The 13,959-nt window shown below is 37.8% G+C and overlaps 1 protein-coding gene across 1 annotated transcript in view; it reads right to left on the bottom strand.

Annotated features, from left to right (window-relative positions):
- Positions 1–582: 582 nt before the first annotated feature.
- POLR1F (RNA polymerase I subunit F) overlaps positions 583–13,959 on the bottom strand; it is a 32,023-nt gene continuing 18,646 nt past the window's right edge. The window contains exons 2-5 of the mRNA XM_025929677.2: positions 6,647–6,788; positions 3,504–3,712; positions 1,640–2,622; positions 583–1,608 (exon numbers count right to left, since the gene is read on the bottom strand). Of these exons, the coding sequence (XP_025785462.1) occupies positions 2,226–2,622; positions 3,504–3,712; positions 6,647–6,788 (748 nt within the window). The 3' untranslated portion in view covers positions 583–1,608; positions 1,640–2,225. The remainder of the gene's footprint in view (positions 1,609–1,639; positions 2,623–3,503; positions 3,713–6,646; positions 6,789–13,959) is intronic.

The raw sequence follows: 13,959 nt of genomic DNA, 5'->3' as shown, positions 1-13,959 counted from the left end.
ATAGCACTTGCAAATACCTTCTCCCATGCAGTAGCTTGCCTTGTTTTATTGATGGTTTCCTTTGCTTTACAAAAGCCTTTCATTTTCCTGTAGTCTGACTGGTTTTATTTTGCTTATTTCCCTTGCCTGAGGAGGCATCCCTAGAAAACTGTTGCTATGAACAATATCAAAAATCAGTGCCTGTGTTTTCTTCCAGAAATTTTATGGTTTTAGGTCCCAAATTTAGGTCTTTACTAAACCATCTTGAATTTTTGTATGGTATAAGACAGTGAGGACTTCAGTACTATGTTGAATAGAAGTGGTGAAAGGGGACATCCTTGTTCCTGATCTTAGAGGGGAAAAAACCTCAATCTTTCACCAATGAGTATGATGTTAGCTGTGGGTTTTTCATAGATGGTCTTTATTATGTTGAGGTATGTAGCCTCTAAACCTACAATGTTAAAAGAGTTTTTATTATGAAGTGATTTTTCTGCCTCCCCTGAGAAGATCATATGGTTTTTATCCTTTCTCTTAATGTGATGTATAATGTGACTGACTTGCATATATTGGAACACACTTACATCCCTGGAATAAATCCCTTGATTGTGGTGAATGATTTGTTGTAATGTATTAGATTTTTTTTTTTTGACAATATTTTGTTGAGAATTACCCTGACACCAAAATCATATAAAGACACTACCAAAAACAAACAAAAAAAAACTATAGACCAGTATCTCTGATGACCCTAAATGCAAAAATCCTAAACAAAATAGCTTCACCTACAATTTTTAATCTTCTAGCCAGAAAATGAAAAAAAGCTAGATATAACATTATTTAACACACTATACCAAAAATATAATTTCACCAATACAAAACTGAGATAATTTACATTCTTTGTACATCTTCAAAATCTTGTATTTTATACTGATAGGTCAATTTGCATTAGCCATATTTTAAGGGCTCAATACCCACACTAAACTGTAGAAAAAGAAATTGGCCTGGTCCATTGTCTGGTCTTCTTAATTAAGAACAAGAGTGTGAACGTATGTTACTCTCCAAACTCTGTATTCTATTACTATAGATTTGGATCAAGATACACTTTCTGCAGAATTTATATATTAGTAAAATTTAATAGTGTGAGACCAGTACTACATCTGATATTAGATAAACGGCAACAAAATGGTTGCCACTTGAAATTCATTTCAACCATTCATCCATTTACATTCAGTAGACACTCTTGTTTTTAGTACTTCCCAGAATTACTGCCTTCCTGTATTTTACTTATATATATTGTGCATGTGTGCATCTGTTTCTCCTATGACACTACATAAGGGAAGGGACTACAATCATTATACATCTGTTCCTTAGTAGAATGTTTTACACACAGCAAAGTGGTCAGGTACTGTTAAATCAATGAATGTGGCCATGCATTGATTATCAGCCTGAACCAGCTTGTCATTTCATCAGTGTTTTCCAGTAGTTAAGACACAGTCCACATTTCGCAGTGCAATTTTCTCTTAAGAATCGTTTTAATACCTTAACCCAATTATAAAGTAGTTGAGAAATTTCCTACTAGTAAGAATGGCATTTACAGCTGAGGCACACATAAACAAGTACAAGAGAAGAGCCCTCTACATCAACCTCTTATACAAAAAAAAACCAAAAACAGAAACAAAAACAAAAACCAACATACATCTGGAAGGGAAGAACAGTGAACAATGTTTGTTTCCTACCACTGTCAATAGTGGCATGGTTCTAATGAGCTCTCGAGACTTCAGAGCTCCTTTGGCAAACCATTCTAAATTGAACCATAGAAATCTCGTAGTAGCCAGAGAAGAGAAAATCTAAAAATCTCATATAATATTATGACTGAAGGTCAAACCTACTAAAAAATACACAAGCTCAAAACCATTCGGTAATGATACAAATAACACTCTATTACAAAGTCCTTTGCCAGTCTTCAGATGACAGAAGTAATTTTATGTAGCATGTAAAAACTGGAAAAATGCAAGACTTGAGAGAGGTCTTATCCTCTTATTCTGTATACAATAAAATGGCAGTTTGATAATATTGGTATTTCCAAAAGTAATTACCACTTTAATAATTTTAGCACCAAAAATTCCTACTAATGAAATGTTTCCTGTTTTGCAGACTACTGGAATACACAAGCATTTCATATGATTCCCACATTTATTCGTCTACTATATGTAAATCTTCAAAAAACTGAGTAAAATGCACTAAAGGAATTACTTTTCCCTTTTCTTTTTAGATGAGTGTTCCAAAAGTGGGGTAAATTCAGCTTCCTCACTGTGTTTTCTTTTCTTTTTTCTCTTTTTATGGTCACTCTGATAACCACTGGAGTCACTACCTTGGAAAACAGGATCCTGGTCCTCCTGGTGCCTTTTCTTCTTCTTCTTCTTTGGCTCTTCGTTCTGGAAGCCATTCGTATTATTAATCTGCAGGTTTGTCTCTTCTTTCACAGTGACATCTGCAAAATCTGCTAGTTCTCTGTTATCACTCTCCACTTCATATGGCTCTGGGTCTGTCTTCTTTTTCTTTTTCTTCTTCAGAGGTTTTTCTACAATTTCTTCAGTGCCAGTTTCTGTTACTTCTTCAGAAACTGTAGAGCACTTGGTTTGTAAACTAAAATAACAGTTAAAAAAAAATTACAGAGCAATAAACAAAAATAATAAAATGAGATCAAGAATATACCAAATGTTAATCTTTCTTCTAAATAATGACAGTAGTACAAGATACAGAAGTATGGCATAAATATCTATAAATATTCTATTCTATTATCCCTCAGCTCATTAAAATGTCTTGGAAAAGTTAAAATTTTTCCAAAGTCCTTCCAGACTGTTTTCATACATAAAAATGACATAAAAAATTTTTTATCAAAATGTACCTTATAAATTTTGTTTTGATTCAAAAAAATTTGCTCACTGTGCATGAAACATCACAATACTCAGGCTTAGTAGCCAAACAACTGACGAGCGATAAAAAATACACGTGTACTGTCTACCAAAATTAATGGAATTTCCCATCTATGAATCCTTGTTTCAAACTATTCATTTTTTTCAAAGTTGTGAGTTAACACTAAAAAAAAAACAAAACAAAAAACCAAGGATCAGTGAAGTAGCCCTCTCTACTGGATGCAGAGTCCCATCCAGTAGCACTAGCTACATCTAACTAAGTAATTTCAATGAGCTAACAGAAAAATACAGAAATTATCTACCTGGCATAGTGACATTAAGCTTTCAGCAGTTTCAAGCTCAAGGATCAACTTTTTAAAAAATTAACCAAACTAGAAAATAGGAAGATTGAGTTAGTAAACTACAGACCCATTAGCTAGAAGTGCAGACCTTTGGAATATTCAATATGCTGTCAAAGCACTTAAGATTCCAATTTACATTGACTTTATGGCATATTCTAAATTACTTTCCGAAAGAGGGGCTTATGTTCTCTAAATTCAGAATTAAACAGAAATGACTACCAAAATTAAAATAATGTGATGAGGAACTGACCTAGAGGTATTTAATTTTCCCCGAATGCAGAATACTCCAGCAGCATCTGAGTCCAAACGAAATACTTCAAATTCTAGTTCATCACCCACATTTATCTCTAGGATCTGCCACTGCTCAGCTGGCATCTGCTCAGGTTTAGGGATGGAGGCATTGAAACACCCATGTACTAAACAGCCAATGTGGCTAGAAGACACTTTATTAACTGTACCCTGGGAAGAAAGAAAAAAAAGAGAAAAAGCATCAAGCTATCTAAAGAGTTTAAAAGGTAAATAAAACTTTATAAGCTTCAAAATGATCTTAGAAAACATTGAAATAATGGAATAATTTCATATGGAAAAAGATTTTCAATTAAAATTTACATGCTATACTAAACCATTTTAAAACACTGTAGAGTTTTTAGAAGGCTGGAACTTTGGTAAACTGCATGCATATCAATTGCCTAACTGGATAAACAACTCTTACCACCTCTAAAAAAAAAAAAAAAACCAAAACAACCTACCTCAGTTCCTGCTACAGGACTCCCTGGGGAGATTATAACCATATTGAAACCAAGCAGAAAATACTGTTTGATACAAGGCAGGAAGCATATGTTTTTTTATAACTAGGATCCACATTATATTTCCATAAACAGTCTGAATTTCAAAGCTTAAAAAGCATTGTTGGAAGGCATGGTCACTTAAGTGCCTGACTTCGGCTCAGGTCATGATTTCAAGGTTTGTGGGTTCCAGCCCCGCATCAGGCTCTGCTGATAACTGGGAGTCTGGAGCCTGCTTTGGATTCTGTGTCTCCATCTCTCCCTACCCTTCCCCCATTCACATTCTGTTTCTCTCAGAAATAAACATAAAAAAAAAAATTATTTAACAATTAACTTTGGTAGGATATAATAATCACTGTATTTGAAGACAACTTATCCTTCATCAGTAGATCTTGAGCATGGCTACTCTGAATCACAAAAACATTTTTAGAAGCTTTAAAGCTAAAAAGTATGAAGTTTATAAACAGAACTACTAAACCTCTGTAACACAAAAGTCCAGTTAAAAATGGGCAAAGCACTTAAACAGGCCTTTGTTATTGAAACACAAGAAAAATCTCACGAAGGAAAACGCAAATTAAGGAGAACCTAGTATTATCCATCAGTTTAATTAAAAGACTAACAAAACCAGATGCTGGCAAGGACAGAGCAACAGTTTTGAATATTTAATTTTATGAAAAACAGGCTAATTCCTCAAACACCTACCCTCTGACTTTCAATACAGCTTCCAGTTCCTACCTAGGAGAAATGAAAATACACATTCACACAGCTTCATTCATAATAGCTCCAGACTGGAAACCAAAATGTCCATCAATGAAGATGAACAATCAAATTGTAATACACTCATATAACCGAATTCTATGAACAAAAAGGAATAAAACTATCAATACACCATCAAACAGCATGGATGAAGTGTAAAAACATGTTGAACAAAAGAGGTCAGATTTTCATCAGAGTATATAATGAAAATTTCCACTAATATAAAATGAGAAGCTTAAGCAAAACTAATGTATGATAAACAGAAGCAGAATAGTGGTTGGATCTAGAAGAGAGGATTGACCAGGAAAGGGCATGATGGTCATTCTCAAATAAAATGGTATATATGCACTTGTCAGAATTCATTGAACTGAACACTATGATCTATGCATTTTGTTATATATAATTTAGATTATTTTATTGTATGTAAAGTATACCATGTTTAAAATTAAAAACTGGAAAAAACTGCCCAGATGTATTTGAAGACTGGATCTCATTGTGGGGAATAGAGTAAAAGGAATAATTTTATTCTTAGTTTCATACTTTCTGTACAGTATGTTATTTCCATGTTTATATCTATGGTAACTTACACGAAGCAGATGAGTTAAGTGTCGGAATTTTTTTAAGTACAAATCTGCCAACTTTAATAGTATGGAGGCTAGCTGTATAACCCAACTTTGGCAGGCCCATGATACTATTTCTACCAGTTTAACCGACACTGTAAAAATTTTTTTAAATTAGAAATGCCTTGTAGAATTTGTCAGTGAAATTTGATCAGTATATTCATTAACAATAAAGGTTAATCTTATAAGAACCATTAATAAAAAATTTTATAGGAAGTGCTTAAAGAAAAAAACATACATACATATGTATGAATACACACACACACACACACACCAACAAATACACTCAAAACTGCTGGTAGAAGACAGTCAATTTCACATCCATCTGTATATCTAGATTGTCTTAAAAAACCTTCCCAACAGGGCCTTCTTTACCATGGCACCTGATGGGTGCCCTAACCTCATTGTTCATTCACTTTCATTACCTGCCTGGTCCCACAACTATTTGAATTTTCAACTCCTATTTGAAACACTACTACACGGTTTGAATCTTTTAAATATTTTTTTAATGTTTATTTGAGACAGAGAGGGGGAGAGAGAGAGTGCGTGCGCATGACAGGGGAGGGGCAGAGAGAGACAGAGAGAAGCAGAATCTGAAGCAGGCCCCAGGCTCTGACCTGTCAGCACAGTCTGACATGGGACTCGAACTCACAAACTGTGAGATCATGACCTGAGCTGCATTAGGAAGCTCAACTGAAGAGCCATCCAGGAGCCCCTAGCCCCTGTTTAAATCCTTATAAAGAAACTATTGGTATATAATTGAGAAGAAACTAGTGATTTTTTTTTATCACTTAAGATCGTTCTGGTGCTATACAAAGAAGAGAATAAATTGTATAACACACATACTCTGCATATACAGGTGAGTTCTAGAAGAATGGAGTTTAAAAACTTACCAAGGTTGAATTGACTTTTTTTCTTTGAAAATAATTTTTAGGGGTGTCTAGGTGGCTTAGTCAGTTAAGCATCTGACTTGGGCTCACGGCATGATCTCACAGTTCATCAGTTAGAGCTCCATGTTGGGCTCTCTGCTGTCAGCGCAGAGCCTGCTTTAGATCCTCTGCCCCCCTCTGCCCCTCCCCTGCTTTCTCTTTCAAAAATAAACATTTTAAAAAATAACTTTTAGCTACCCACAAAAGCAAGCCATTTACTTCTCGAGGTGTATAGTCTTAAAAATCTTCCAAATTATATCATTATACAACTATACAAAGAAAGCTTTAAATATATATACATACCATAAGCTTTTGCCCTGGTTCAGGGCAGAAAATAACAAAATCTGCTTCAATGTTAAGATGAATGTGTCCTTGATCATCATAAATATCTCCCAGTTCACCTACCACTTTGATGTTATCATATGCAATGGGGACACCTAAAAGGCTGTTAAAAAAAAAAAGAAAAAATGATATGTTTTATCCTCTTTCAAAATAGTCCAATGTCCTGATTAAACTGGCTGAGTCCAAAAATTATACATCTATCTCTTAAATATAAGCACACATGCCAAAATACAATAGCATTATCATTAGTCCATAATGACTTGAGTAATTCAACTTGACCAAAAGCTTCCAATATACTAAATTTAAAAGGATTATTCAACATAAGTACCCAGAAACAAAATGTTCAATTATGCACGAGCAGGTTGACCTTTCTTCTCTAATAGCTATGCACTGGAATTATAGTCATTCTCCAATGAGAGAAAGAAAAAAAAAATGAGAGAAAAATGTCTCTAATTTCTGAGTATAACTGAATGAAGGCAATTTTGGTATTACCCACCATTACTAGATTTCTGTACTAGACAGCCCATAGCAAGATCAGTATTAAAGGTGAAGGCCCTGAATATTAAAGCCAATGAGTTACGGGAGAAAAATCCTCAAATTGTAACTGTTAATAGTAAACAGAAATGTTATTAAATACAACTACATATTTCATTTATTAGGAACTGAGTGGCTCAAGCAGTAAGGCTCTAACTCCTGACTTTGGCTCAGGTCATGATCTCAAAGTGAAGAAATCAAGCTCCACATCAGGCTCCCACTGGGCATGAAGCCTGCTTAAGATTCTCTTTCCCAATCCCTCTGTCCCTACTCTGCTTGTGCACTTGTGTATATGCATGCATGCACACGCTCATTCTCTCTCTCTCAAAAACAAAACTGATTTTGCCAATTTAGTCTACATAGTATGAAAGGATTAGGGGACAACTACTATTTCAAAAGGTCATTTCCAAGTACTTAAGGAATTTTAACTACTAAAGAGGCAAACCTGGTGACTTCACTAGCACACCCACTACTTACTCATGAAAACTTCACTGACTCCCCAGGAAAGGCTTAAATCACTCCTCTTCCACTCCTAGAAGACTCCATGGCACAGCATCGCATCCTAAGTGTGCTTGATCTCGGTTTACTGACTCTAGCTCTGTGTATGTTTGCATTCCACACACTACTCAAAAACCCTTGAGAAGACAGAACACTTTGTAGAACTCTACTAAATTCCTAAAAGTATTCACATAGTATAAGAGAAAGAATTTACCCCAATAGCTGTTGCTTAATAAAACAGCCAGGAGCCACTGGAAAGGAACTTTAGTAACTATCAAATCAAGAAGATCCTAAATTTAGAGATTTACTCCAGAAAGCCCTTTTTGAACTGTTAATTTCTCAATGTGTTTTCCCAAGCAGGAACTACACCATCACAGAAACCCAGAAGTCCACCAGACTTGTCAATGAGGGAACAAACCTATTTATAAATAGCTGGACACAAAATCTAATTCTAAATATATATATGTATACATATACACATACATAAATACATACATATCAGCATAAAATCATGTTTGCATGGTTTCAATATACATAAAAATTTCCAGGAAGGACACCTGGATCAATCTGTTGGTTAAGCGTCCAACTCTTGGTTTTCACTCAGGTCATGATCTTCCGGTTCTTGAGTTCAAGCCAAGAGTCGGGCTCTACACTGCTGTAGACCCTACCTGGGATTCTCTCTCTGCCCCTTCCTGCTCGCTCACTCTCTCACTCAAAATAAAATTAAAATTCAAGGGTAGATTATTAAGTATGGAAGTATTAAGTATTACTGAGAAGTACTCCTTACTTCAGAAAAGCATTTTGCCATTGGAGACACTGTATGTGTTCTCTGAGTTGTCAATTCCAAACCCCTGCATCAATCTACCTTTCTAGACACATTCATGATTCTAGGTATCAGTGCATATGTCATCCATCTATTTCAGTCTTCCCAGGTAGTCATGCTTGGGTATTCTCACACGGAAGTATATTGTATTGTATTGTATTGTATTGTATTGTATTGTATTGTATTGTATTGTATTGTATTACAGCACTTACAGATTTTTGTTTTTTTTCCAAATGTGTAAGTAGCTTGTATTACCTTTAAGTTTCAATTCACAATAAAGATGTGTTTTCATGATAGTAAAGGTAGTACTGCAAAATATTTCCCATAAGAAAGAGGTATTGGGTTATGTAGGGTTCAAAATTGGTAACTAGGGAATGTAACCATAGAGCCCTAAACCCAAATAGATTTGTGTAAATCCATCAAACCCGAGAAACCCTTTATTGACATCAAACTGTTTTCCAAATAAAATACTCAAACAGTGATTACTAAATATAGGTTTTATCTACTTTTGTCTTGAGAAAGTAAATTTGGATTTGTTCATAAAGATGTTTTATGCTTATTGAAAGACTGTACCGTCAAGTGGGACTGACCTTGAGAGGGAGTGCCTCCACGGGCACAGAGAAGGGAAAGGAGAGGACCCTGCCCCAGGCACTCCAGGTTGAGAGGTTGCCCTGAGAAGACAAATCCCTGTAACATTTGGCTTTGAAAACCAGAGGTCCAGAAGCTTCTCCAGTTTCGTCCCCTCCCCACCTCCACAATCAGAAGGGCTTCACACCTTGAACTCCGAAAATCAACAGGCTCAACAGATTAAGAGGCAGGAGGGTAACAGAAAACTGAGTCTCTGCCCTTAAAGTACAGCACAACAAACAGCTCCACTTAGATACAGCACAGAAGCAACAGTTTGAAAAATGCCGTGGGTGTACAGGAAAGAGATTTAATGGTCTCAGAGCATGTGCTGGAGAGGCAGGGAAATCTGAAAGATTTCTCCAAGAACAAAAGAACTGATGGGTGCTATTTCCCTCCCCCACTCCCCATTCCCAGCCTAAATACACGGACACCTGTGGGAACAAGCACACTGCAATGATCACCTAACCTGCGAAAAGTGCACCCCAGCCACATACTTCCGTGAATACACTCCCTTCAACCCTCTGCCTGGGCAGAAGTTTTCCCAGGCTGCTTCAGCTCCATTCCACAGCAGCCCAGTGCAGACCCTGCGGGCACGATGTGCAGCACACCCAGCCCCCATGTTCTCCTGTAGACCTTGGATGAGCCTATCCCAAGCAGTGCGGCAAGCCTTGTGGTGTGCAAGCAGCCCCAATAGGGGCGAGCACCACTCCAAAGTGACTCTTGCCGCTGAGAGAAGGAAAGTAACAGCACACCTCAGTCCAACTACAGCCCCAGCAGTAGGCTGGTCAGACACCTGGCTGAACTGCAGGCCTAGCCCACCAACAAGTTTCTCTAGTGACAACATGCAGAAAGCACCCTTGAGTTTGGAGCTACCATAGCTCTGGCAAATGCCTGTTCTGGTTCACTTTAAACCCAAGGTAGCCCCAGACTGGTCCACTAAAAACACAAGGACCAAACCTTGCCCACAACAGCAAAGAGACCCATTGCAGATAACTGGAATGAAGGAAAACATGGCTCAGCCACAAAATTGGGGCACATGCAAAACACAAAGGAGACACCCCTGAAGCGCCAGGTTATGGTAAATAGGAGACACTGCACTGCAGGGCATTACAAGACCTCTTGTTCATAAAGGCACTGCTTTCAAGAGCACGTGACTTCCCTAACACTCAGAAAAAGACAAAATGAGAAGGAATATGTCCCAAATGAAAAAAAAAAAAAAAAAAAAAGGACAAATTCAAAAGAAGAGAGCTAAACAAAAGGGAGATAAGTAATATACCTAATAAAGAAAGTAATGATCATAAAGATAATCACTGGATTTGAAATGAGTGGAGAGCATCAGTCCTAATCATAGTCCTTATCTTACACTCAAAGGAGCTAGAAACAAAGGTAAAAAACATAAAAAAGAGAAGAAGTGTTGAAGCTGAAGGACTCTGAACCCCAAGAGTTTGGGAGGAAAAGAGACAGCCGGCTTCCAGGGACCCACTGGGACAACCTGAGGGGCCGTAGGTGTGTGACTGCAAACTGGGAGAGAGAAAAGGAACAGAGAGGAGGGATCCCCTTCTGTGGAGAGACAAAAGGAAGAGAAAAAGAGAAAAGGAAGCATAGGCCTGTATCTGGACAAGCGAAAAACTTCAGTCCAGGAGAGATAAAGATCAATCTAACTGTGGGCTTTCTCTGGTCTGGGGACGGCTGCACCTGGATCACGTACCTGGGGAGGAGGGGAGCCAGCCCCAGGTTCGGTGGCTAGGTCAGGGGTGCAGTCCACAGAAGGAGAAAGCGATTCCCTCCCTGGAGTGCTGTGGGACAGGACAAAGCATGCCTGTGCCTGCCAGCCAGGGACCACATATCGGGAGGCATGGAGCCGCTCTTCCCCAGTACGGGGCATGCGGAGCTAGGCACAGGAGTCAGTGGAGTGGACAAACTGCCTCATTTGCACCCGTGGCACAATGAGGATGGCTCGAACAGAGTGGTCTGGGACACCCGGTCCGCGAGAGACTGGGGGTCGCCATTTTTCTCCCCACCACCACCAAGGTGGGGCCTCAAGGACCGGACAGTAGGGCCCAGCAGGGCCCACGGTGGAGGCAGGATCTGCCTATACCAAACCACGCCCCTCTGCACCTGGTAACTGCATAGCTACAGGAGAAGGATTGACAGTGAGGAAACAGACGCCCTACCTCCAGACAGGCACTGCTGCATTGCCTGATTAATTCTCAATTCTTATTATATATATTCTTCCTTCCTTTTCTCATTCTTATCTTTGGTTGTTAGTTTAAGCAGACATATTTAATCCATTCTCTTAATACGTGTTCCACACCTCCTTCTTTATTCTCCATTCTCTCTGCATTAAGCCTTATAGTTTCTCTGTCTGCATACCTTTCTTTTCTTTTTTCTTTTTCCCCATCCCCTTCTCTATTTCCCTTTCTTTCTCTTTGGATTAAGCCATATAGTTTCTCTGGTCAATTTTTATTCTTTCTTTGTCCCTGCCCCTGTCATTTCTCTCTTTGTACAGGATAAGGCCTCTTCCATCAGTACTGCACCCACCCTGTTTACTTGTAGCTGGTGTTTCTGGGTTTTTTTGGTTGTTTGCCTGTTTTTTTTTTTTCTATTTTTTTGCTTATTTGTTTTCCTTTCCAGGGCTACTTGAACAAACAAATCAAAGCACACCTGGTGGAGGGTCCAAAACATCACTACAAGTAGGGAGATAAAGTAACCAGAGTCACAACAACAGAGAGCAAGTAACACTCTCCAAAAAACACTTCCTGAAGGGCCAGGTCCTGGACAGTGTATGACCTCTCTTTAATATAGTAGTGCTCACAGGCGCAGGGCACATAACAAGCTTTTAAAACACATAAGAGACAGAAAACTAGGCAAAATGACGAAACAGAAGAATTCACAAAAGAAATTCCAGGAAAGGTAAAAGCTAAAGAAGTGATCAAAAGAGTTGTAAACAATATAATGGAACAAGAATTTAGAATAATAGTCGTAAGATTAATCGCTGGGCTTGAAAAAAGCATAGAGGACAGCAGAGAATCTACTGCCCAAGAGATCAAGGAACTAAAAATTAGTAGTGATGCATTAAAAAATGCTATAGATGAGGTGCAAAATAAAATAGAGGCAGTCATAGCGAGGACTGAAGAGGCAGAGGGGAGAATGGGTGAAATATAAGATAAAATTATGGAAAAAGAGGAAGCTGAGAAAATGATAAAAAAATTCTGGATCACGAGGGGAGAATTAGAGAACTAAGTGATTCCATGAAACGGAACAATATCCATATCATAGTAGTTCCAGAAGAAGGAGAAAGAAAGGGGCCGAAGGTATACTTGAACAAATCATAGCTAAGAACCTCCCCAGTCTGGGGAAGGCACAGAGAACTCCCTTCAGAGGTAACTTGAATTGGTCTTCTGAATGACATATCATAGTGAAACTGGAAAAATACAAGGATAAAGAGAGAATTCTGAAAGCAGCTAGGGATACACGGGCCTCAACATACAAGGATAGACACATACGGGTATTAGCAGCTCTATCTACTGAAACGTGGCAGACCAGAAAGGAGTGGCAGGAAATTTTCAATGTAATGAACAGGAAAAATATGCAGCCAAGAATCCTTTATCCAGCAAGCCTGTCATTCAGAATAGAAGGAGAGATAAAGATTTTCCCAAACAAAAACTGAAAGAATTCATCACCAATAAACCAGCCCTATAAGAGATCCTAAGGAGGATTCTGTGAGTGAAATGTTGCAAAGACCACAAAGGACAAGAGACATTACTACAAGTATGAAACCTACAGATAACCTACACAAGGACTGTAAACCCGTATCTTTCAATAATAATACTGCATGTAAATGGACTAAATGGTCCAATCAAAAGACACAGGGTATCAGAATGGATTAAAAAAACAAGACTCATCTATTTGCTGTCTACTAGAGACCCATTTTAGACCCAAGGACACCTTCAGATTAAAAGTGAGGAGATGGAGAACCATCTATCATGCTACTAGAAGTCAAAAGAAAGCTGGAGTAGCCATACTTGTATCAGACAAACTAGATTTTAAACTAAAGGCTGTAACAAGAGATGAAGAAGGGCATTATGTAATAATTATGGGGTCTATCCATCAAGAAGAGCTAACAATTATAAACGTCTATGCACCGGATTTGGAAACACCCAAATATATGAAACAATTAATCACAAATATATTTAGACAGATATATTTAGAAATTGTCATCCTAAAGGAGCAGAATATACATTCTTCTCGAGTGCACATGGAACATTCTCCAAGACAGATCACATTTGAATCACCAAACAGCCCTCAATAAATATGAAAGAACTGAGATCATATCATGCACACTTTCAGATCACAATGCTATGAAACCTGAAATCAACCATAGGAAAAAGTTTGGAAAACCTCCAAATGCATGGAGGTTAAAGAATATCCTACTAAGGAATGAAAGGGTCAACCAGGCAATTAAAGAAGAAATTTAAAAATACGTGGAAACAAATGAAAATGAAAACACAACAATCCAAACCCTTTGGGATGCAGCAAAGGCAGTCCTAAGAGGAAAATACATTGCAATCCAGGCCTATTTCGAGAAAAAAGAAATATCCCAAATACAAAATCTAACAGCACACCTAAGGAACTAGAAGCAGAACAGCAAAGACACTCCAAACTTAGCAGAAGAAGAGAAATAATAAAGATCAGAAGAGAAACAAATACAGAATCAAAAAAAAAAAAAACCCAAAATAAAACAAAACAGATCAATGACACTAAGAGTTTTGTTTGTTTTTTGTTTTGTTTT

The sequence above is a fragment of the Puma concolor genome, chromosome A2, assembly GCF_028749965.1.
Source record: "Puma concolor isolate L17-30 chromosome A2, mPumCon1.1.hap2, whole genome shotgun sequence".
NCBI lineage: Eukaryota > Metazoa > Chordata > Mammalia > Carnivora > Felidae > Puma > Puma concolor.
This window is presented reverse-complemented; position numbering and strand designations above follow the sequence as displayed.